This window comes from Pituophis catenifer, unplaced genomic scaffold (assembly GCF_029215685.1).
Source record: "Pituophis catenifer annectens isolate HBS135680 unplaced genomic scaffold, rPitCat1.0.hap2 SCAF_1, whole genome shotgun sequence".
NCBI classification, from domain to species: domain Eukaryota; kingdom Metazoa; phylum Chordata; class Lepidosauria; order Squamata; family Colubridae; genus Pituophis; species Pituophis catenifer.
In genome coordinates this window covers 45,575,524-45,602,206 of record NW_027256881.1, presented here as the reverse complement: position 1 = coordinate 45,602,206, position 26,683 = coordinate 45,575,524, and the positions used below count along the sequence as shown (strand labels likewise).

Below are 26,683 nucleotides of genomic sequence, written 5' to 3'. Positions count from 1 at the left end.
ACCATATACGGGCTCCTACGCTTGATGCAGTAACAACATTAAAATTCAACAGTGCTTTACTTTAGGAGTTTCAAATTCTATCTTTTATGTTAACAGCATTCAGTATTGTGCTTTACTATGCCAATATAATTAAGAGAAATATTATACACTTTTAGCAATTTCATTTTTAGCAGCCCGGGCAGTCTAGATTATGGTGTCTCACTAACTAATCCTCTAACACCCCAGGGCTGAGAAACATATTCTGTTTTATTGTCCATATTAATAGTATAGTATTTCAATCTACTGGGGATAGGGAAACTAATAGACAGGTTGATGGATACTTTCCTTTTAGAAAGATCCATTCAGAATATTGTTACCAACTTTGGTTATAATTTTTTTTAATACACGAAGAGCTTTTTTTAACATAACTTTTCTCTCTCCTCTCCCAGTCATAACTTTGACTAATTTATATACTTTTTAAATGTAAATTCTTTATAATTTCTTTTAGCATAATTTTTCTTAAGTTCTTTGTTGCATAAATTTTCCCAATTTAAAGCTGATTTAAATTTGTAACGCCCTCTTTTTGTACATGACTTACCCTTTCTTTTTCAGATGTATTTCTTTCATGTTATTTTTTCCTTTGTGGATTTTGGATCAGAGCAAGACAGAGAGTAGTGCACTTCATTCAGTGCTGTTATATCTATTTGGGCAGATTTTTCAAACTGTTTCCCTTAGAAACCTATGGCAGGTTTTATGTTTAACCATTCCCACTAATGGATGATATCCATTATACTCAGCATGCAGTAGGTTTGGGCATTGGAGTGTGACTTCTAAACCCAGCATTCCTGGCTTATGCCTAATATTTTGGAGCTTTCAGTTTTTGGCTCCAAAATAGTTTAGAACAAAGTTGTTTCTTCAAAAATCAGAAATAGCTTGGTTTATTTCAGCTGCCCTGGTTCCTAAACATCATCATGAGCTTCTGATCCATCATAGAGCTTGAAAAATATGATTTAAGTCTAAGAGCTTGAAGTTGAGGCAGGTTTATGAATCAACAAGCCAGAAATTTATATTGGGTGTGGATCTTAATCCAAGCCAGAAAAAAGATAATTCTTGGCCTCTTTCTAGAAGATTTTTTTTTTTTTTTGAGCTCCCTGAGTTCATCTTCAATGTTTTTCTGGCAGATTTCAGCTCCGTAACTAGCAAAACAATGCCAGGTGTATAGAATCAGTGACCTAATTTATACATGTTATTCAGAATTAAGATAGTCTCAGTGAAGAAATCCCACTTGTTTACCACAGAATATACATAGCCCTTGCTGTGTGTCTGTTTGGCTCAAACCCCTTTTTAACAGTTGTATTTCAGCAGTGGTCTTTTATGACCTGAATTTCTGCAGTCTATGGTTGTGATTGAAAATCAGTTTTAGGAGAGCTGAATGTGCTATGACAGAAATGTAATTTCCCTTGATGAACATCTCCTATTCTAGTCTCAAACAAACTTTGATTCCTCTGTTGAACATCTGAAGGGTAGGAGTATGATCCTGTTGAAAGGAGTTGTGCCACTAGAAAAATCTTTATATGTAGTATCTTCAAGTAAATGATGTAGTGTGGGACAACTCTGTTCAGGATGCCAGCCGCTCTGTATAAATTATTGACTTGATTTCATGGGATAGCTAAATTCAGCTTTGTATATGCTAATAGCACTTAGCAATAACACTTAGACTTATATACCACTTCATAGTGCTTTACAGCCCTCTCTAAGTGGTTTACAGAGTCAATATATTGCCCCCGACAATCTGGGTCCTCATTTTACCCACCTTGGAAGGATGGGAGACTGAGTCAACCTTGAGCCAGGTGAGATTCGAAATGCCAAATTGCAGTCAGCTGGTAGTCAGCAAAAGTAGCCTGCAGTACTGCATTCTAACCACTGTGCCACCATAGCTTTTTTCTTGCAACTCCAACAGTAAAGTCTTGGCTGTTTTTATGTTGGAAGTTTTTTTAAAAAAAACAACATATATTCAGTGAGAAAGCTTGCAATTGCTTTCATGAACACAAGATTCAAATCTATCATACATAATGTAGAGCCATCGAAATGACTGTGATTTAACATTACAGTAGGCATGATTTTTCTTATTTCAGTGATTTTCTAGAATCATGACTCCACTAAGTATGTCTCTCCTACACATCCATCCACAGGTGGCACATGTAGCCATACTGGTGGTCCCATGAGCTCAGCTCCGGCGCTTCCAGACTGGACTGGGCTGAAAGTTGGCAAACGGGCTGTTTCAGCCTCCAGAGGGCCTCCGGGGGGGGGGGGGAAGGCCATTTTCACCCTCCTCAGACTCCTAGAGAGGCTCTGGAGCCTGGGGACAGCAAAAAAAAGGACCTTCCCACCAGAAGTTGGCAAACAAGCCATTTCCGGCCTCCGGAGGGCCCCCCGGGTGGGGGGGGGGGAAGGGGAAGGCCATTTTCACCCTCCCCAAACTCCTAGAAAGGAGGAGCCTAGTGAGCCTAGTGAGAGAGAAAAATGGGCCTACCGGGCCATCGCGTGCCAGGAGTGGGGGGAGTGGGGGGGGGTTGCGCATGTGCAGGGGCGAGGTGCACAGAATTATGGATGTGGGCACCTGCGCGTGCAATCCCCCACCCCCCACCCCCACTCCTGGCATGGCAAAAAGGTTAGCCATCACTGCCCTAGAATATCCTCTTGTTTAAAGAAATTAAAGCTAATCTGAAAAAGAGAGGAGAATCAACTACTATGCCTTTTCCTGGATTATGCCATTAAACAACAACTGAGAGACAATGTGTTATAATGGCTAAGGTCCTGGACTGGGAGTGGGAGGATGGCAAAATTTAGTTCACCCTCAGCTCCCTGAATCATTTTGGATCAATCCTTAGCTTGAGGAAAAATGGAAGAGGAAATATGAGTATTTCAAGGAGAAGTCAAACCTTCAGCTATTTTGTTTAAAATATTAATTTATTATATGAAGATATCTTTTTCTCCATGCAGAGATACATTTTCCATGGGAAGAAATGTCCAGACATTCTCCCCTTGGCTTTCAGACTAAACTAGTACCATTCCCAAAAACAGTGCCTTGTCTGCCTTAGTCTTTTCTCCAGGTCTATGCTGTATGGCTATCCAGTTTCTTTGGGATATGTGTATTTCTTCCATGAAAACAAAATTCTTATGCTGCGAGTGATTTTGGAATTTGTTTTGGATCAGTTTCCCATTTCTCCTTGATTTTATCCAGTGGAAAAAAGATATGTAAAACATTAATTATTCTTTTTTTTTCCCAAAGAAGTTTTTCTTGCACTTTACAAGCTCTGTCTCTGTAAATATCCCCATAAGCTTAATGTTTAAAAAGACTGTACTCATGCACAACTGCACATGAAACTATGGTGTTTTTTAAAAAAATAACTTGAAATGGCAGTCAAAGTGGAGAGAAAATTAAAACTGTGGAATCACTAAATCCCTTTGCAGGCTGAATTTATGCAAAATCAAACCACACTAAACAACTTGAAATGGCAGAATTTCATTTATTATTTTGCCAACTTTTGAACATGACTTCTATTGTAGTTTTACAGGTAGTCCGAATATGTGCTTATAGTAAATATATATATATATGACTTTTCCAGCTTTGCCTATTTCCGCTGTAGTGAAAATTAATGTCACGCAGCATTGGTTTTTCTTTGCAAACACTCTTTTATTTCTTTTGTTTGCAAAAACAATGCTATAGTAGGATGATGTTCAGTTTTTATGTCATTGACCAGTTTTTCTGTGGTGCTTTCTCTCCAGGGACTCCTGTTTGGTTCTTTGTGAAAATTGCTCCAATTCGAAATGAACAGGACAAAGTTGTTTTGTTTCTTTGCACTTTCAGTGACATCACAGCTTTCAAACAGCCTATTGAGGATGACTCATGCAAAGGTTTGCTATTTTCTCTGTTGCATATGAAATATAATTTATTTTGCATTTCAAAATGGAATAATTCTCTTTCATAGATGTTTTGGTTTTAGAAGATCTGTTAAGAATCTGAGTGAAGCTAGTGAAGCTAGCGCAAACTGACTCTGAAGGTTAAACATTTTTTGAAATACGTAGAAAACTACTGCTTTCTGGCCTGTGCTCTATATGATAATAATAACAACAACATGTCAAGGCCACGCCAGCCAGGCCTCCAACAGTTCTTTCTTTTCTTTCAGATGTTAAGAATTGATGGAACCAATGGCAAAGCCATGAAACATTTCTGATGATATTTCTTGCAGATCAAGGAACTGCAGCCTTGATCAGCAGGTTCAAAAGCTATCAGCTGAGGCAACAGTGCACTATCCTTTTCAAATTACATCTCCATGTCTTGGACCTTGAGATTGTTTTTGAAATGGCAGAATTACATTTCTTGGTCATTCCCTAGAACAGATCATATCCCAATCCAATACCTTTTCCTTGTGACTATCTTTGTGTTTCTGTTAGGCTATGCAGTCTTTGAAACCCCATATAATGTTACTTTTTTTCTTGCAGTTTTTGTCTGTAATGTAAGCAGGATCAATTATGAGATAACTGAAAACAGCTGAGATCATTAGATAATTTGCTATGTAGACTAGAAACTGGGAGACTGTGAGTTCTAGTCCTGCCTTAGGACATTAAAGACAGCTGAATGACTTTGAGTCAGTCACTCTTTCTCAGCCCAACCCATCTTTTTTTTTGAAAGATTTTTTAATTTTTATTTCTTTTTATACAAATAATGTAAATGTACATTCTTTTATACATAATTAATCATACATATACATATTTTCTTTTTTTTTTTATTGCAAAAGTTTTACTATATACATATTTTCTTAAAGAAAGCATACAAATAAGACATTTTACTTGCATTCGGGGTTGCTCTTCTACCCTTTCTTTTCTCTCGTTTCACAACAAACCTTCCTTTCCTTCTTCTTCCTTTCCCTTCCCTCCCTCCTCTCCTCTTCTACTTTCTTCCTCCTCCTCTCCTTCCTCTTCCCAACTTCCCCTTCCTTTCCCCTGTTCCTCCCCTCTTTCCCCCTATTCTCTCTTTCTCTCCTACTCCTCTCCCCTGCCCTTTCTTTCCCTCCTTTCCCCTTTCTTCCATTCCTCTCTCTCCCTCTCCTCTTCATACCCTCTATTCCTCTCTCCTTTCTTTCTTCTTTGTTGTGAAATATATTGCCTCTTTGCTATCCTAGGAACTCCAATATTCTAATAATATATACTTTCTTTTCAATTTCTTTTCATTTTTACCCAGTCTGTCACTTTTATCATTATAATTGTACATTTATACTTATACTCTTCTTTCTTTCCCCCCTCCCCCTTTTCCATTTACTCTGGTGTCCTCTGGGTTTCTATTTCCTTTTTGTTCTCTCCATCATTTACCTTTATATTATCTGCCTCATTTATCTATTATTTTTTATTCATATTTCTTTTCTAGCCATTCATAAAATCTTCCCCATGTCTTGAAATACACCGATTCCTCTCTATCTTTTATTCTTAAAGTTAATTTATTCATTTCTGCACAGTCTAAAATCTTTTTTTTTTTTATTGAAAAAGTTTTTCAAATGTCTAAAATCTTTTTTATTACTTCACCTTCTGACGGGATTTTTTCTGTCTTCCAATTTTGCACAAATACAATTCTTGCTGCTGAGTTGTTGTGGGGAAAAAAAAAAGGAAGGAGGAGGAGTATTAGGTATGTTTACCGCCTTGAGTTATTCATAAAAATAATAAATTCATGATGGGTTCATGGTACTCTCTGAGCTTGCTTATTTTCTTGCATAACATCATCATACCTAGTTAAGATAATGAAACGTCTGTAAGAAAACAAGCAAGCTCAGAGAGCACCATGGGCCCTCATGAATTTATTATTTTTCTGGGACCCCTCATTTCAATTATGAACTACAAATATTCTCCTTTATTAATAAATTCATTTGTAAATGCAACATATCTATTCTGAAAAATAGTTTCTAAAGACTATGCCCTCTGCACATCTCCCAGCAATGAGTAATTCAGGTCAAATTACACTCTACTAAATATAGGGCTATCTCCAAATATTTAATCTTGTTTTCTTCTGTCACACTTTGTGAATCATATATAGCCTTGGGGCTTAGATTGGGTGTGCCCTACCAGTAAGGCTTAGGCAATCGGTAGGGTCTTTCTGTGACACATTGATGGAATTACTAGTGGTAGTTAGCATAAATCTGTAATTTCCATACAAATATTCATTGTTGGATGCTTCATATGAATGCTATTGTCAAAGTAGAAACTATTTTTGTTGCATATATAGATCACAAAAGTGTGACATGATATTTGACAGAAAATGACAGTAACCTATTATTTAGAAATGGCATGAGAAAGCAAAGGATGAAATTAGACCCCATAAACAATCTGCTTGTTTGTTCTAAGGCATTATCCATTCCAGACACAATAAAAGTCTAACATTTAAATAAATCATATGTTTCTATTTATAGTTTCTGTTGTTATTACATAAAACATGAATTGGTTGGCTTTAAAAAGCTACCTGATATTATTTATTCATTTAAAACATTTATATGGCTGCTCATCTTTCACACAACTCTGGACAGTTCCCAATAAAATCATTTTAAAAACTGTAAAAATACACTCAATTAACAGAGTAAGCACAAAAACCTGGTACCAATCCATGCAAACATATCATTGTTTAATCTCCCAACATTTGGCAGATTATGTAAACTAATGAATATGATCAACTATAAATTGAAGAAATTTACTTTTATGTTATTATCCAAAGAAAACCATGATAAATGAGAAAATATTGGGATATTTCCAGCAAGAATATTGAAATCTAAGAAGATTTGGCAAGACCTTGTGAAATTTTGGCACAAATTAATTTAAAATAATAATAATATGGAGATTACCATATTGTATATACCAGGTAAACTAGAGGTGCCATGTTATCGATACCTGGCTCAATATCCCACACTTTAGGTTGAGCTGTCTCCTTCATACAAGACAAAAACATGCCAAAATATCCTCTACAAATACCTAAGGACATTCTAGAAAGAGTATTTCAGGTTTGCTTAAATTGTTTATTGCCAACTATTAAAAAAACCTGAGCCACGATGGCGCAGTGGTTAGAATGCAGTACTGCAGGCTACTTCTGCTGACTGCCGGCTGACTGCAATTTGGCAGTTCAAATCTCACCAGGCTCAAGGTTGACTCAGCATTTTATCCTTCCAAAGTGGGTAAAATAAGGACCCAGATTATTGGAGGCAATATGCTGATTCTGTAAACCACTTAGAGGGGACTGTAAAACACTGTAAAGTGGTATATAAGTCTAAGTGCTATTGCTATTGCTATAGTGCCACTTTCTTAAGGCTGAGTGATGAACATAGTTTCCTGAGTGATGGCAGTATTATTGAGCTGAAGATCCATTGGCTGAACCCTAACAACTTAAGCACATACTAATTCCAGTATTTGGATGAATGGTTGACAGTTTTAAGGTGAATTCTTATAGGCAGAGCTGGGTTCTGAACTAATCTTTGTCCAAAAGACTAAATTCAATCTGCACTGAATGGCAGTTCATGAATGGCTGTTTAGTGTTAAGTCTGTTTAGATCAACCATTAAATATAATTTCTAATTAGCCACTTAGGGTAAACATGAAGCCTTAGTGACACTGCAGAATAAGTTGTTTACTTAAGAAACTTAAGGTATTTTGGTTAGACATTTTTTTCCTCCTTTCAATCATGTCTGATTCCCAGGGAATGCCTGGACTGCAGTTTTCATGACAAGATTTTTCAGAAGTCGTTTGCTATTGCCTCCTTCATAGGGCTGAGAGAAAATGACTGGGCCAAGATCACCCAGCTGTCTCTGTGCCTAAGATGAGTTCAGAACTCATGATCTCCCAATTTCTAGTCTGATACCTTAACTTCTATACCAAAATGGATATTTTCATTGTATTATTTATTCTTTGTTAGCCACCAAGAATCTTTTGGATTGTGGCAGGATAGGAATGAATGAATGAATGAATGAATGAATGAATGAATAAATAAATAAATAAATAAATAAATAAATAAATAAATAAATAATCAACATTTAAAATGTCAACATTTTGGGAGATAAGGGTAATGGAGGACTAGAATAAAATAGAATAGAATTCTTTATTGGCCAAGTGTGATTGGACACACAAGGAATTTGTCTTGGTGCATACGCTCTCGGTGTACATAAAAGAAAAGATACATTCATCAAGAATCATAAGGTACAACACTTAATGATAGTCATAGGGAAACAGGCAATATAAATCTTAAGGATACCAGCAACAAGGTTACAGTCATACAGTCATAAGAGGGAGGAGATGAGTGATAGGGGGAGTACTAGGAGGAGATGGGTGGAAGGAGGACTAGGAACATGCTCTTCAAGTGAACCAAGATCCTTCCCTACTGATTAGAATTTTTCAAGGAATTATTGAAAACAGCTGTTACATAGAGTTATGAATGGAAAATCTGGGAATAGATTTTTAATTTTACAAAACAATCTGCTACATTCTGATATCCAAGTGTAGCTGAGATTCACACAATGGGTTTATGTTTACTCCACATAATTTCAGGTCATCTTTTATCCATCAACTACCTTGAGCTGCACCTAAAGCATGTTATAATCTGATCTTGAAACTTTCTTCAGATTCAAAACCAACTTTTGTGTGGTTTGACACTTTTGACATGGATGTGGAAGCCTTTTTTAATTAAGGAAAAGATGTCCATTACCCTGGACATTTACTTACAGATAAGCCTTGTAAAACCTTGGCAGGATTTACTTCAGAATAAATATGGCCAGGATCAGACTGCAAAGTGCCCTGAAATACATTGAAGAATTGAATTCCATAGTTCTTTGGAATCGGGGTACACTCTGTAGCATAAACTCATGGACCAAATCACATTTTAATGCCATCCTTCTTGAAATTTTTGTTTGCTTTTAATATGACATCATTTCCGTAAAATAAATTTCAAAAAGAAGTGGTTTTTTTTGACATTGGCTTTTCATGTCACAGCAAAAGTTCATTGCATTTTCATCTTGCCTGGCTAATGTGAATAATGAGTCCCTGTCTATTTTCTGTGGAAGAGAGACGGCTCTGTCTCTCCTTAGGTGTCTTTCCTGATGTGTTACAATAAGATTAAGTGGCTGTAAACTAGAATTCTGCATTCTAGGATGAAGTGGAACATCCTCAGTCCTGGTTCTATTATAAATGTTTCTGATTCTGGTCTCCCTTTTGAGTTTCCTCTATTCATTATTGCTGTTTTACAACCATAATAACAATGTCTATTTTTGTTCTGTAAAATCTCTTATCTAGACCAAGCAATGCTTTTCAAGACTTAGTCAGATGAAAGTACAAAGATACTAGGCTGCCACAGGGGAAGCTCTCACTTTAAATATTATCTTATATTTGCAACCCTTCTAAAAATTAAAGAGCAAAAAGATCCTTTTAAAAATTAAATAGGAACGCCCTACCACACCCACTTTGGGTATATGTGTGTGAACAGGTTGTGCATATATGAAAGATCAGCAATAAAATAGACTTATTTCACTCCACTTTTCCATTACTTTAAAACCTTATCTCTCCAAAACACAAGAAAACAAAATATAATCTCTCCAAAACAAGACAAGACAAAGCAAAATCAAGTGAGCTGGTTTGTAAAATAAAATACAAGTATATAAAAACAATTTACCCACAACAATGAAAACAGTGCATGACAATGCCTAAAACAACCAAACAAAAACTCACAAGAAAATAGAACTAATATAAGGGAGCAAAAAGAATAGTATGGGAATTTTCTTTTTTTTAAAAAAACAAACAAACCCTGCATGTGCTATTCAGTACCATGGTCAGCGCCAACTGTTATTACTACTGTAGTATCTCAGACAGCAATATTTCATTCTAATGAGTGATCTTACTTATTTTGCGTCTGTAGATATGTAACCAGTTTGAAAACACTGTGCATTCACATATACACTATGTCCAGAAGTGTGGCAGTAGAAACATGCAGTAACTCAAAGGGTAACTGCTAAAATGAATTATCTACATAGTAGGAGGACAATTTAAAATAAAACTTTATAATTTTTCTGCATTCTAATAATTATTTATTTATTTATTATTGCGATTTATAATGAATGATTCATGTTAATTATGTGAAAGGTAGCTGCATGAGAATGCTTATGACCAGATCTCCACATTCAAAATCTGTCCATTGCTTATTATTGCCCTAAGGGGATAAGTGATAAGCCATTTGGCCCTTGTCAGTACTTTTCTTTAAAAAAAAGATTATTAATATTTAAACAAACAAAAAACAAAAGCATAAGTACAAAGTACAAAAATACAAAGAAGGAAATTTTTGTGCAGAACTGTGACCTTTTACACAACATATCGCTACTCAGTTCTTATACTCTATGCACTTCATTTCATCAAATTCTATTAAATCTGAATCTATTTTATTTTTCTGTTTTCAATCCATTTGTACCATTTCTCCCATTATACATAATACTCCAAGTCTGTCATTCCTTTCAATTCCAATGTTAATTTGTCCATTTCAGTGCAATCAAAGATTTTTTTATTATTATTAAGTCATCTGAGGGCATCTTTGCATTCTTCCAACATTGCGCAAAGGCCAATCTTGCCGCAGTTGTTATATGTATGATCATATGTCTTGTTTTCTTATCATAAGTTTTTTTCATTATCCCCAGAAGGAACAGTTCCGGTGTATATTCCAGTTGAGCTCCAGTTATTTCCTGCAACCAATTTTTTATTTTTTTTCCTATATTAAATGTCAGTACTTTTCTTAACCCAGTGTAAATTCACTTAATTGTTTTAGGTTAAAGCCTTTTTTTTTTGCTCAAATTCTGTTCAACTGGAGTGGTGGTAACTGTTGTGCAATTTCTTTAGGTTGGGGAAAGTTTGCTCGTTTGACACGTGCACTAACAAGCAGCCGAGGAGTCCTGCAGCAACTTGCTCCCAGTGTGCAGAAAGGAGAGAACGTTCACAAGCATTCCCGTCTAGCAGAGGTAAAGTCTGCTTCATGTTTCTATTCATGTTATGAATGTTGTGATAACTTAAAGAGCACCCACTCTCTTGGAACCAATAGCTTTCCCTCAGAAATGTAATCTGTCAGGGAATCAGCTGAGAGTTAATATTGCAAATCAAGGAGATTTAAGGGTCCACGGTCCCATAACACTGATCCACCTGCCTGTTATGGCAAGGTGAACAGTTTTACACTTTACCTTGGAGCTTCAAATGGAGCTGGGCCGCTTTGAAAGACAGGCTTGAATTCTGGGGCTCTCTGAGCGATACTAAGCCCTCTGTAACTAAGGAAGAATTTTTTTCTCTCTTCAACTGAAGCCTGGGCTGTTTGTCTTTTTCCTCTATGCCCAATTGGAACTGAAGATGAGAGTTGGGAGTTGTCTCTTACCATAAATGAATGACCCTAGATTTTAGGCTGGGCCCAAACACTCAGTATTCCCTGGTTCATTAAACTGATGTTTTGAAATGTTTCAATCAAAGAACTGCTTAAATTTATTCAATGAATAAAAACCATTCAGATACAAATTGGATGCGCTTCTATGGTAATTCAAACTAATTCAAAGTGTACTTTAAAGTAATGGATCATGTGCCCCACATGCTATTTGCACTATAAAAGTTAAAGAAGTCTACTGTGAATAATCTAGATTTAAATTTAGTTTTGCCATATATGTATGCTGCTGTTTCTGCCATTGAAATCATGTGTTAACCTTTGGATTAGCTGATAGAGAATACAAATGAGTCAAAATTTCACAGGTAGGTACAATTCTGTTATGCCAGAATATTACGTTTATGAGGCTGTAGTGATATTCCATTGCTTCTCCAAAGCAATGGAAGCTTTGACAAGCTGCACTGATTCTTCCCATAAAAGCTGTTTTATGTACAACCTTCCTACATACTTGTTTTTTTGCCAATACTGGAAGCAAGTTATAAATATTTTGCATTCAGAATCACTATCCAGTCTTTCTAGAATCCTTTCTAGATCCTACTAGAACTGAGTAGTTCTGTGCCCAGACTGTTGATCACTGGAATTACAATACTGTTGGGATTGAAGTTATGATTCTTTTCTCTTTGTTCCTTGTTATTCCCTTTGCAGCTTTAATTTGTGTCATTTTGGTTTCATTCTGCCTAAACTTGTGAACTGAGACTGGATTGTGTTATAGCATAAACTGTGTTATGAGATGTATTTTGGGCACTTAATAGAAATATGATAGTGCCATTTTGTGTGGGAGAACATATAGGCTGTCTTCCCTGATGTCATCTTGGCATTCTGTTTTTGGCATATGTTAATTGATGTTTCCTGTTTTGGCAAAATGTGGGTGTTATTTACTGAGCAACTTATGAATAACAACAGATTTTTTGGGATGTTGAAACATTGTCTCTCCTTCCTCATGATGCTTCAGCTATGCTTTTCATGCTATGACTAGGAAAAAAAAAACTCAGACGAAACAGTATCCTACTTAGCTGGAGAAATTGGTTATGGCTGCAATGTTTCTTTGGCCGAAATTGATGATATACAACATAGCTTTCAATAAACATAGAATTCATTTATATACAAACTTGGGCATATGTATGGGTTTTTGAACTGGGCTTATTTGCTTAGTTCAGTCTGAATGCAATAAGATCTGTTGTAGATTGTTTTTGTATGTGACACCTCACTTGAAGGGTCCTTTTGCTTTTTGTTTGACAACTATGTACTAACTGGTGGTGCATCTGACAAGACTTCATATGAATTTAAATCAGGACAGCTGGTGAGTTAATTATAAACAATAAAGGTCAAGATAATGTTTCTGCACATATTAATTGCCGGTTAAATATTGCACTCATTATTTCAACATCAGTGAGCCAAATTCTAATAGAGTTCATCAGGCATCAACAGATGTTGCAAAGAAAACCCAATGGGGAAGAGGATATCAAAAGAAATATGATTAATAACAGTAATAGCAGTAATAATTGTACCAATCTTGCAACTCCCTTTTTTGGAGAAAAGAAATACATGCAAAATACAGAAATGAAATAAGATATAGTAAGCAAAAGAAATTAAAGGCATAAATTTAGGGAAATGAACATATAAATAAGTTTAATTTATAATTATTATAATGTAATCTGGTTTATATAATTCAGTATGTTTCTCCGTACCTTTCTTTCCTTCAAATAATCTTTGATTTTACCACTTATTCATTTCTTGCCTTTGTCTTCAAATTTCCTACTTTTTTTTTTGAGAATCTCATCAAAATTTATCCATCCACAATTTTCTCAATACTTCCTTTCCCCTTGACACTATTCACTCTTCCTTCATATTTTTGTTTTGCAAGTTGATCCTTGTTTATACTTTCTGTATGATCTAACTACCTCAACTACTTCTTTCCATCTGATTGTTCACATTTCTATTTAATCCATATTCATTCAATACTCAGCCATTTTTAACACTTTTTGTTTTTGTTTTATCATGCATACTGCTTAAATTACTCATTACCATTATTTCCATAACCCAGAATTAAGGTCCAACTTCAGACCAAACATATCTAGCTTCTACCACCTTTGTTTGTAAGAACAATTTTCTTTATTAGTGATCATTTTCTTTGCCTTGCCTTGAATGTGTCTGTTTCTTCTTTCTTCCTTATTAAAAAGTAGCATGAAAACTGGAGAATGATTTATACATGCTATGTAATTTTTTAAAAAGTTGCAAACTGTTCTGCAATTTTTTCTAAAAAAGGTTTTTTCCTTGAATCAAGCTTTATTTCTGATGTCTTCATGGACACATCTATCCATTGTTTTGGTAACAGAGTTTATAGTAATTATATTTAATCTCCCATGCAAGCATTAAATGGGAACAATTCTGCTTAGCTTCCAAGTCCAAATAAATTAGGCAAGTGCTTTCACCTGCTCAATCCTATTAACATACTTTGGAAATGACTTGGAAGAAGTGCTTCAGACATCACAGAGATGTGAACATCACATTTCTCTTCTAGCCATCAAAGAAATCCATCTTTTTTTCAGGCTTTTAAAGCAAGTTATGGCTATTTTAAGAGTCAAATTATTATTCAACTCCTTAAAGCAGCAACAGCATCTATTTTCAAGATTATGCAGAAACCTGAACAAAATAGTGTTTTTAATGAATAGCAAAGTCGTGCTGTGCCTGTGTGAAATCCAAAGGACTTCTGCATCATTTTCAAACTGTGTACATTTTAAGCGTACAATTCAGCAACAATGTATAATGTTGCTGAATTGGGCCATTTGGAAATATCCTTTAATAGAAACTTTCAGATTCAAAGCTGTCTTTCTTACAGATTTTATTAAAATGCACTCCTGCTTGGATTCAAGTTCATGTATTCATATTTGTGGGGAAATGAAATACATTCACAAGTGGCCTTCATCTGCTTTATAGTTCAGCTTGTAAAAAGAATGCTAATGTAAGAATAATGCCCACTCATAGAATTGGAAAATACATTACATAATAGATGGCTGCCAACACTCCCAGGAACAAGAAGGAACTCTGCTTGCATTGATATACCCATTCATGTTTAACCATTTTGGACAGTTTTAATTGTTATTGTTTAATGATATGACCTTTTCAGAATTAATGTAACAATACCCAATACACGAAAAGCCATAAATACATAACCAGCATCTACATTGACTACTTCTTCTTTTGAAATACTTTTGGTATAATTCTGGATTTTAAATGCAGAAGGGGATGCTTAGAATATCTGATTCCCTGGAACAGCTGCACTGAACCAGAGCAGTCCTGGGAAATGGCAACCAATGTTCATGCCCCAAATCTTACGTTGCATGTCAGTATGCAATTTCCACACAAACCCCATTCCCATGATCCAATGCCACTAACAGACAGTGAGGCCCAGGTTGGAGAAGAAATGGTCAGTGGATACTTCAGGTGTAGTTGCCATGAACAAGGGAGATGGGGAACATCCGGACTCTGTCTGGCTCTTTTTCATCAGTAGAACTGGGCAAACTGCTGAGTCTACCTCGTGGGTGGGAGAGAAGTATGATTCTCTTATGACTTGCCTGGTCCATCCTTGACAGTGAGAGAGAATTATTCTGGTAGAGTATATGGTGTACAGGAATTTAGTTCTAACCTTGAAAAGGGGATTATTATTATTCCTCCTCCTCCTCCTCCTTCCTTCCTTCCTTCCTTCCTTCCTTCCTTCCTTCCTTCCTTCCTTCCTTCCTTCCTTCCTTCCCTCCCTCCCTCCCTCCCTCCCTCCCTCCTTCATTCTTCTTTCTCTCATCTCACATGAAAGTGACTCTGGGCAGTGTACAGCACTTAATTAAAAAAAAAACAAATACATAAAAACAGTCACTATTAAAGAATAACTATAAGCACACAAACAAAACAGGAGAGAATAATGCTAACTACAGTAAGGGAGCCATTGCATACTTTTCCCAGTCTCCTGGTACTCGCAGTCCTGATAACATAGCCAGGTCTTGAGGGACTTGTGAAAGAAGTCAATGTATATGAGGGATGGAACTAATCTCACTTCCAGGGAGAGAAGATACTACAAGGCAGGCACTGAGACAGAGAAGGCCCATCTTCTCAGACCTGTCAAATTTAATTCTCTGGCAGACCACAGTACACTATCTCTGTCAAACCTAATAGCACGGGGCAGATGAAATAGGGGAGTGACAGTCTCTCAGATAACCCAGCCCCATGTCATGAATGGCCTTATCTGGTCATCTCAAAGGACTGACAGTGTTGTGGTCCGCCGGCAGCATGTGGCAGCAGAATCGGACAGTGAGGAGGCTGGGGAGAAACATGGACCAGTCCTGGAGTCTGGGGAAGGCTCAGATGAGGGCTCTGTTTTGGAGGCAAAGATGGTGCCAGGGCCATCTGGAAGTTATGTGCTGACTCCGGACCCTCCAGAGTTTGACATCCAGCAAGGCAGAGGAATGGGGGGGCCTGTTCCCAGTGCACACATGCGCAGAGCTGCCAGAAGGCAAGAACAGTTAAGACAAAAGGGGCGACTTGGGATAAGGCTTGGAGATGATTGGCCGCTCCCATAAGACATAAAGGAGGAGCAAAGGCATGTGAGCCTTTGCAGGAAGCAACTTTGTTCATGCTGGTCGGTTTAAATTCTGAAGCTTCGTTTTGATTTTGTGCTCCGTGTGGCATTGCAAAGCTAATTGCAATTTAGGTCTTTGGCAGCATGTCAAGGGAGATAAAGGTGGGTGCTTATCAGCCTTATCTCAAAGGACTGTGGCAGACTTCTGTTGGACTCTTTACAAACTATTTGTGACTCATCATGGGCTGGGAATGAACAGAATTCACAGCCATTGAAATAAAAAGAGGGTTTTTGGGACTAATTGTGTGCTTTTTACTGTCTCAGGAATTCTAGATCAGAACAGACAGACCTTTTCCCCTGCCAACTGTTTTTCCTCAAAATGTATCTTTTTCTCACTGTGGCATATAGGTGTTTCCTGTATTGTGATCTAAGTGCATTGCCCAAGAGTGATTAAGGAGTTTTACGAGAGGATACAGACTTTAATGTATGTATTTATATACACACAGATAAAATCAAGGTTAGATATTAGTTATGAAACAAGTTCCTGCATTCTTATTTTGATCATCTCCCTCCTGTAAACTGCCTGGAGTTGCTTGACTAAATGGCATAGATATGTTGGAAATAATTAGGTAAGTAACTAATATATAAATAGCTTCCCATATGTTCCAGTCTTCTAAAGATATTTGAACAGCACATTTCACTGGCTTAAAAATAGCAGTGCTGATGATATATCAGGCAAACTCTACAGGGAAAGTAACTTTTTAGGGAAGATGGTCCATGTAAATTAATATGAAAATGTTTTAGTTTTTAGGTTTCAATTTAAAAATGATTTTACCCTTTATTTATTTATCTCTCCCCTCCCCCATTTCTATAGGTTTTGCAGTTGGGCTCTGAAATCCTCCCGCAATACAAGCAAGAAGCACCAAAGACCCCACCTCATATCATTTTACATTACTGTGTTTTCAAGACTACTTGGGATTGGGTGATTCTGATTTTAACTTTCTACACTGCAATTTTAGTCCCTTACAACGTCTCATTTAAAACCAAACAGAACAATGTGGCTTGGCTGGTAGTGGACAGCATCGTAGATGTCATTTTTCTGGTAGATATTGTGCTTAATTTTCACACCACATTTGTTGGGCCTGCCGGAGAAGTGATCTCTGATCCAAAACTGATCCGCATGAATTACTTGAAGACCTGGTTTGTAATTGACCTTCTCTCCTGTTTGCCATATGATGTGATCAATGCATTTGAGAATGTTGATGAGGTGAGTCTATGATTTTTGTTTCCATATTAGTTTAAACCATGAACCAAAACAGAATGAAAAGAGACCAGTTTTCTGGATTTATACCAGCTGTTCTCTGTTCATATTATAATGCTTACCTTGATGCTGTTTTGCCATCCTATACTACAACTATTAATTTATAAGAACTTCAAATACAGTCTATGTTTCAAGTGAAATTTACTTACTTTTAGGCTCAATTGTTTTCTTTTGTTATTTTGAAATAAAGTAAGATGTATAGGCAACTTGAAACTAATACATAGGTGAAAGAATATGGGAATGTTTGTGGGGCAAGAGGGCATCATCCATTTTGCTAGAATGTGATTGAAAAAGAAAACCTTCTTTGCATGTGTGGGTGTGAATAAAGTCTTAAAAATAAGATAAAAACTACTATAAACTAATACAAGGTGAGGAAGAAAAAAGAAAAATATTGAAGAGAAGGCTAAAAGTGAGAAAGAAAAGGTAAAAGAAAAAAAGAAAAGAAAAAATTCTGATCTTTTTAAAAGTTAAAAATACAATTATACACTTATCTTTTCCCCTTAAATTACATGACTTTCTTCTTTCTATAATCTATCCCATCTAGTAATCAAACCTATAAGTCATACATTCATTGTTTTGTTTTATGCCAAAAGCTTAGTCAGCAATAAATGCACATACTGTCTTTTCTCTAATCAAATAATTCAATTTGGCCATTTCAGCAAGTTTTATCATCTTCACCAGCCATTCCTCCATTGTAGATATTGCCAAGTCTTTCCACTTTTGTGCATTCAATAATCTGGCTGTGGTTATCACACAGAAAAACAAACTTCCATGACTTTTCCTGCTGCTTCAGTACCAAAAGGAAGACTTCTGGTCTCAATTGTATATTAATCTTTAAAATCCTCTGAATCAGTATAGATATTTGAATCTAACATTTTTAGTTTTTTACATGTTCAGCATGATAAAACAGGGTAAAATGACCCTTCTTGTTTAATTTTCCTACATAAGTTTGAAATGCCTTTATACATTCTAAACAATGGTGGGTTGCTCCCAGTTCGGTCTTGTTCTTCCGAACCGGTAGTAACGGCAGCGGGAGGCGCCGCCCACCCACCCGGGCATCATTATAAATGATCTGCGCATGCACAGCTTATGCACATGCGCAGAAGCGCACGCTCCTGTTGCGAACCGGTAGCGGAGGTAAGTAGAACCCACCCCTGATTCTAAACCTTTTCTCTGGTGTCATATACAACAACACATTATTTTATAAATGTTCTCTTTAAGATTATAACGTACTATAGTGTTTCAGTCCTTTCAACCACATTACCCATTGTCTGATCTCTTTGTTATAATCAAACCTTTTAGCCTGTTTTATTTTACATGCTTCATTATTCTTTCATTTGTTCTTCTGTTTCAAAGTTCAATAAACGTTTATACTTTTTAGCAACTGCATGTTCATCATTTGTGCACAATTCTATATCAAAATCGGTCTTACAGTGTTCAGTATCATAGGCAAGATAGTTTTGTGTTGAAGATCTGTGATCAATTTTTCTTGGAAAATAATTTGTACTATACAGATAGCCTTTGATTTATGAACACAATTGGGACAGGAATCTCAGATGTTGAGTGAAGGAGTCATTAAGTGAGATGCCATATTACTGCTTCACTCAACAGCCATAATCTTAGTACCCCTGGCTGCAGTTATTAAGCAATCTTGTGAGTCCCAGGTAAGGAACACAGAAGCACAGGGGTGGGGTGGAGGAGACCCTGGGAAGCCCAGCACAGTCAACACATAATATCTCTCTGCTAAGCTGCTGAAAATCCCCTCCATAAATATCCAAACAAAATTTCCAGCCCCTGAGCAAAGAGACACTTGTATGTGACTTTCACTGTCCTCCCCTACCCTTCTGAGAGACACCCTGCATTGCCTTTCTGCTTAGGAACCAAAAATCGTCCCTGTGAAATTCCAAGCCGGATTTTCAGTCCTTGAGCAGGGAGACACATGCAACCTGAGCCAGGCCTTCCAGGATTTCTCCACCTTCCCCAGAGTCACACTGTAATGTGTTTTGATTTAGAGGATGAAAATCCTGCTTGCATTTGGGCTCCCTCTTATCTCTGGAGGGATGGTGGTGGTTGAAAGAGCTCCCTGCTATATCAAAATTTATAATAACACAATAAAAAGGATCTCTTTCCAGAGATTGTTGAAGGTGTACTAGGCCTGGAATGAATGAAAGTCTACAGAATATTTTCAATTTCACCCATTATGTCTAAAATAATTTTTTAATTATATGTCCAACATGTGCCAACCAATTTATTGCTTTTTCGCAATTAGTCTAATCCTCCCACCATATCTGATAACGTAATATTAAATAATCTTTTCTATTGCCCTGTAATATTTTTTCTTGTTCTTAAAATTCTAACAATATATTAAATAAACCTTCTAAACATAGTTTGAATAATTTATCAATATGTTTAAAGGTATTTATGTTTTGGTTCTAAGAATCTTGTTTGAATAGGGTAATGATAATGGTTTCCTGCTTGAATAAGGATTTGGACTAGAGGTCCTCCAAGATCCCTTCCAACTCTATTCTGAATTGAAAAATATTACTGTATTTTTCGGAGTATAAGACGCTCCGGACTATAAAACGCACCTACCTTTTTTGGTGAAGAAAACATGAAAAAGAAATCTGCCTCTGCCTCTGCCTCTCAGAAATTTTGCCTCATTGCAGCAAACAGCCTGCTTTACTTTCATTTTTATTTTCAGCCTAGCTTGATTAGCACAAGAAAAAAAAAAAAATCTGCTCCCAGCAATTTACCTCCTTGCAGCAAACAGGAGAGGCCTGCTCAAAACAGCTGAGAGTAAAACAGCTGAGAGTCAGGAGGCCGATCCAATCAACTTCTGCTAATTAGGCTGTGCTGAAGCTGAAACGAGCTGTTTCTTCTTGCTGCTTGCTGCAAGGAGGTAAACTGCTGGGAGGTAGAGGCCAAAGGGTGGGGGCCAGTGGGTGGGTGGGGTTATACATTCATTTATAAGACACACCTAAATTTTCACCCCCTTTTAGGGGGGAAAAGGTGCGTCTTATACTCTGAAAAATATGGTATTTAAGCTAAAAATTAAATACTTCAGCATACTACTGTGTTCAGTTCATAAATTCTATACTTTTATTGCCTTTCAATATTCTTTCCGTTTCATTATTCTGCTTCTAAAAATTCCTGTCACAATATTTTGTGTTCCTAAGGATAAGGTGAGTTGGTTTTGCTATCAAATCAGTAGCTTTCGAAAGCCTGCTAGGAAATTAGGAAATATTGAAATAAGCTCTGGAAACATCACCGATTTAGCTTTGGTGACTTCATGGCGCACAAAGGCTGTATGGGTATTGCCTTCCTGTATTCTTTAAAAGCTCTCTACGTGAAAGGAAAAAAATCCAGAATAGTCTTTATCGGTCTCAATGAAGACAACTACAGGAGAAGTTATTTTAAAAAATGTATCGTCTCTTCCAATCTACCTGTATACTGCTCAGTTAGTGACCAAGATTATACAGTGAGAATATTAAAATCATTGCATCAAACATATAAGCATAGTGCTAGAAAGATACTGTATGGCCTATGATGATGATGACACATATACTAAAACTAGATGCAGCAGAGAACTAACAAAAACCCTGAGTTACCTGGGAAGCACCAAACCTTAATAAACAGCGTTCATTGCATCTCTCCCACTGATAACAGAAGAACAATGAATGAGAATGTAAAATGGCTAGATGTCCTCAGGCCAAGTCAGGAACATGTTTGTGTTCTTAAGTCCTCTACTAGAGGGGAAAATGAAATGTCTAACTCTTCCCATAGGATGCATCCTTATGGAAGTGTCAACAAAAAATGTAACCCTGGGAAAACAAAACACAATTGCTGTAGCTACATAATGTGTATCTGAAGCGCTAAAGAGCCGTGGCTGTTCAGGAGTGAGTTTGGGGATGTGGAAGATCAGTGTTTCTTGGTGATGCAATTATGTTCATGTATTTTTATAGGAGGTTGTTGTTTTTTTTGGCTGATCACCCTTTTTATTCAATGCTAATTGTGGATGTAGTTGCTCAGAGACTTTGGGAATTGGCTGGCATAGAAGCTGCAGTAAATAGATAAATGTGTTGAAACAAATAAATCATTATATGGCATATTGTACATGGGACATATTAAGCTATGGTTATATTTCCCATGACATGCTAAATCAGAGATTAGACTAACTGGTTGTTTGAATTCAAGCTTGTTTGAATTCAAGAATATGACTAGTGTGAACTATATAAATGACTCCAGTTGCCATAATCCACTCCAGTGCTTTGAAGGAAATATACTCTGAAAGATGTAGAAAATTGCAGATTGAAGAAAACACAGATTTTAGTCTTTTAAGGGATATGACAGAAGTCCTGAGGAGAGTTTTCTATGGAAAATGATTGGAAGAGCAGCTGTTGAAATCCTGCATTCATGTTTGTGCATTCATGTAGGATGAAAACAGTGAATTTATTATTTTGAATTTTTGAGCAGATTCTGCTACTCCCAGTTTCTTCTTCCTAGAAGCTTCCTGTTCCAGCTTCTGTACAATCACTAGAACCAGTGCCAATAGACTTTGAGACAAAATAATCAGATAATTGAATTAAAAATATGGTTTATAGGCAAGTAAGTGGGGAGAGGAGAAAATGTCTTTTAAAGATAAATCTGGAGGCTGCTTCTCTTAGCCATATTGTGTAATACTTTTATTTTACAAAAAAGAAGATAGAATATAATATGACTACAGGGACAACTGAAATGGTTTCAATCATACTAATCAAATGAGCTAAGGACCTTAAAATCACACTCTGTTCCCTTTGGCTTTTTTTCTCTTGCACTGTAAGGGAACAGCAGGTGTAAGCTGAGTAATTTAGTTTGGATATAATCATTCCCTACACAGAATGGATGTTAGCACAATCTTTGCCAGTTGCCTTGTTTTTAGAAATGCTTCACCATTTATACAGTCTGCAAGAAACCTGAAATATAAAGCATATGGGATGTGTATATATGTATGTGGGTGGGGGAGAGACCTTACGAGTTAATATATATTATGTAATTTGCAAACTTGGCCTCAGTATCCAGCACAATGAATCCAGTACTAGATAAGGTTGATGCCCAATGAGGCTGATCCTGTTGAAAGGATCTCTTTTTCCTACTTTCTTGGTAGCATACAGCTCAGTCAGAAAAATGAGCACTAGACCTGACTAGAATGATTCATCATTTTTGAGACATGTTTGGCCCCTGTTGAGCACTGTAAAAAGCTATGCTAATTAAAGGGACAGTCCTTTCAAATTCTTATCTGGAATGGTATGGGGTTTGCTGCTTGTGCAGGGGGTTGGACTAGAAGACAACGTCCCTTCCAACTCTGTTATTCTGTTAAATGTGCCTTGTTAACCTGAAAAGGCTCTTCAGCTTACTTCTGTCAGGATCTTTGAGTGACTGACCTGAAACATTAAACTTCTTTGTGTAGGCATTCAACAGGCAGCCATGGCATCTAGCCTAGCTGATTCACACATTGGCCATTCATGCCAGATGAAGGCTGCAGAACATGGGTTTTACATGGCTCATCTTTTTTCCAACCTTGCAGTAGCCACTCATTAATTCACTTAGATATGGCTTTGCTGCCTTCCCATCCCCTTCTCTATCCTGTGAAGTGCCTGCTTCCTGGTTGTTGAATTTCTTGGTTATGTCACGTGGGATACATCCTAAATATAACTGCATCTGGGTTGAGCCAAGATGTAATTTTAAAACTGTAGTTTTCTTTTATTTGTCCTGGCATGAGCCACACTATTTGATGGCCTGCTGAAATTGCTAAATTGAGCACCATATTTCATTCTTATTAGGCTTAGTGGCAGATAACATTTTCTTGCCCAGACAAATCAGAGAAATAATAATGGGCTAAGAAGGATTATTAATTCATTTATAAACTACCTCAAATGTGGAAGCAACTCTGGATGAAATACCATGCTGTTCCCATTACAGCAGAAGGAAACAATGGATATGATTCCATGCTCACTTAAACAAATAATTTAGAACATTAATGCCTTATAGATCATCTGAGAAAATTGGTTAAATCCAATAGTTTAAATTAAGTATGTTGAATAAATATTACTGATTGCATTTACTATTTCTTCATCAACTGATATGATTCCTTTGCTTTGAAAGAATATGCTTGGCATGACTAACCACATGGTAGAATAAAGATAAGCAGCCTTTCACAGATTGTTTAAAGCTGAATAAATTAAGGATTAAAATTATATCCTGGGGATAATATTATATATGGTAACAACAGTTGTCAAAGAAGTCCAGCTGATCTTGTTAAGTTGTACATTATTGTACTTTGAAAACTCACTACCAAAGCAGCACTTTATACAACTAAGAGATCTATGCCTTCATAATTTGGCCTCCTGGTTGTGACATTGAATCAACCAACATGATCTGAGAATCTACTATGTAGCACATATAAGTCACTGCACCTTTAGGACTGATTCAGAAATGACAGTGTTTGCCTCTGGATTGAGAGAAATATAAAATATTTGGGAACTGCTAGGGAAGGTTTATAGTTCTAGTACCTGAGTAGCCAATCTTGAATTATAGCTCAGGTCAATGAAAACAAATCCCCAGAAAAACAACATAACTGAAAAGTTTAAAACAAACCTATGAAATGTCATTTACAATTTTGCTTATAAATATTATTGGAATCTAGCAACTCACCAAATACAGTATCAATAAATAAGAGGCTATTGCCTTCCAAGATTTGCAGCAAATCACTACATCACTTTGAAAAGATAATATATTCCTATTTTATCCTTGTAAGCTGCCTGGAGTCACTGAGAGTGAGTTGGGTGGCCGTATACATTTTCTTAAATAAAAATAAATTTAAAAAATTATGAATGGTCAAGGAAGTGGTGGCATGAAGCCAACCGGCAACCAGTCAGGCTACTAAATGACGGAGAGGAGTTTGATATGAAGATTGAGGTTCAGCACCTGCTTAGTCCTGTAATGATGCTATGGGGGAGTCCCTCAAGGGTTTTGCTGGCAGAGTAAATATGAAAGATGAGTGAGAACAAGAAAAGCAAAAAGATGAAACAGCTTCTGTTAAGCATTGTTAATAGCCAAAGGAGAACAACAAAGTCCAAGCAGAAGATGTCAATGAAGAGCATTAGGATGAGAAATGTGTTTCTGTATTCAGTTTGTACAAAAAGTGCTTTGAGAATGTGAACATTGAAATGCATCATGGGTTTGACACTTTTAATTTGATTCAAGAAATAAATAGCCCCTGCATTTTATGCTGTCTTAAAATTGCTCACATCCTGTCAAATGCAAGAACGTATTAGATGAGGCTCTTTGTTTTGCATTTTATACATATAAGATTTACAGTTTTTAAAAAGCATAATATAAGATATTATGCTTTTTAATTTTGAACATTAATTGCTTTTTGAGTGATTTACTTACTTCATTATATTTGTATGTTCACCTATCTTATGAAAGTGACTCTGGGCAGAGAGTTTAAAGTGTCAGTGTAACAATAAAATATAGAGATATAAACAGAACAAAAGCCACACAAGCAAAATAGTGGCAACCAAAATAACTTATAAACAATTTATGCCTACTAGAGGACATTGCCTGACAATAGGAGATGTCATCTCCTTGATGTGTGTGTTTGTGTACTGTATGTGTGTGATACAAACAAATAAAAATCTAACCGCCTAAGCATAGATGACTGCAGCAAGCACAGCATTTTATATTGCTATAGTTGGCACTAGAATAGAGCACAAGCACCTCAGGCAAGTTAATAAAAGTTAGGCAGCACGAAGAATCAGCCCAGCTGAGTGGATTCTGGGCATGAAGGCAGAGTCATGTCTGAATAAGAAGCAGCAGTAATGCCATTAGAACCCACTGGGCTGTCAGAATGAAGTCACATGGATCATGACTTCACAGCACAAACAATGCAGTGATATAATTTGCATCAGTTGGATCACAACACCCTTGTGCAATTTACATAATCTCATATGAGTTAGCATTTCTCCCTTTCATCCACATGAAGATGTCCATGGCTAGAAAGTGCATAATCTCTCTTCTAACTATGGACAAAGCTGTCCTCAATTCATTCCTGTCATTTCCATCTCCGTTCGTGACTTCTTAAAAAATGCACATAATTCATTGATGTTGTTTTGTTCATGTTTGAACGAACGGAGGCAGTTTGGTACATGTTTTTGCTTAATCTCTACCTTTTTACAATCAGTTTTTTAAAGGATAGTTTAAATGCTCTTTCTGCTCGTGTGCGTGCATTTTTTCTCTCTTTAAAATTACTTTGAAATGCTCTGAGAAGTACAAGTACTGAAAGATAAGTGCAGATGAATAAATGCAGCTGTCAGGCAAGGCAAGGCAAATGATGCCCAGCAATCGGTAAAGCAATTAGCTGCTATATTTGTGAAGGAAGAGACCCATTCTGCTGTTTGAGACTTGCACACACAATCTCTCAGCAGAGGAGGGGCACCAGCAGGGAGAGCAAGTGGTTAAGGTGTAAGGCTAGAAACTGGGAGACTATGAATTCTAGGCACAAAAGGCCTCTTGGACCAGTTACTTTCCCTTAAATTGCAGAAGGAGGCAATAGCAGAGTCTAGTCCAGGTAGTCATCACAAGTCCACAAGTCACACACTTGACTTGAAAGCACATGCACACACGCACACACACACAAGTCACCAGAGTAAGTACACTTGAGGTTGTCTGCCATGTTCACCCACAACTCATTTTCACATGCTGACCTGCTCCTACCCATTATGGTGACTTCTATAAATGACTGAGTTCTATGGATGCATGACAGAAGACCATGATTAGATTGGATTGGTTTAGTATCTTTGAGACTGCCTTCTACCGCATAGCTCCCAGCGACCGGTAAGATCCCACAGAGTTGGTCTCCTCTGGGTCCCGTCAGCTAAACAATGCCGGCTGGCGGGCCCGCGGGGGAGGGCCTTCTCTGTGGCTGCCCCAGCTCTTTGGAACCAGTTACCTCCTGAGGTCTGGACCACCCCCACCCTATTGGCCTTTCGAAAAGCGGTGAAGACCTGGCTTTTCCAGCAGGCCCGGGCCGTTGATTTCGCTGTTGCGATCCGGCAAGATCCAGCCATGAATGGTGTGAATGGGTTTTAATTGTTTTTAATGTTTTAATTTTTAATGTTTTTATATATGGTTTTTAAATGCATTGTAAGCTGCCTTGAGTCTTCAGAGAAAGGCGTCATACAAGTTGAACAAATAAATAAATAAATAATTGAAAAAATATTCAATTATAATTGGGGCTCTCTGGACCTTAAGCCCCCAGGTTGGCCACCATATCTGATACACCACTA

The 26,683-nt window shown here is 36.9% G+C and overlaps 1 protein-coding gene across 1 annotated transcript in view; it reads left to right on the top strand.

Moving 5' to 3' along the window:
- The window catches only part of KCNH1 (potassium voltage-gated channel subfamily H member 1), a 212,660-nt gene that overhangs the window by 26,050 nt on the left and 159,927 nt on the right, over positions 1 to 26,683 (top strand). The window contains exons 4-6 of the mRNA XM_070948671.1: positions 3,769 to 3,897; positions 10,884 to 11,002; positions 16,911 to 17,303. Coding sequence (XP_070804772.1) covers positions 3,769 to 3,897; positions 10,884 to 11,002; positions 16,911 to 17,303 — 641 coding nt within the window. The remainder of the gene's footprint in view (positions 1 to 3,768; positions 3,898 to 10,883; positions 11,003 to 16,910; positions 17,304 to 26,683) is intronic.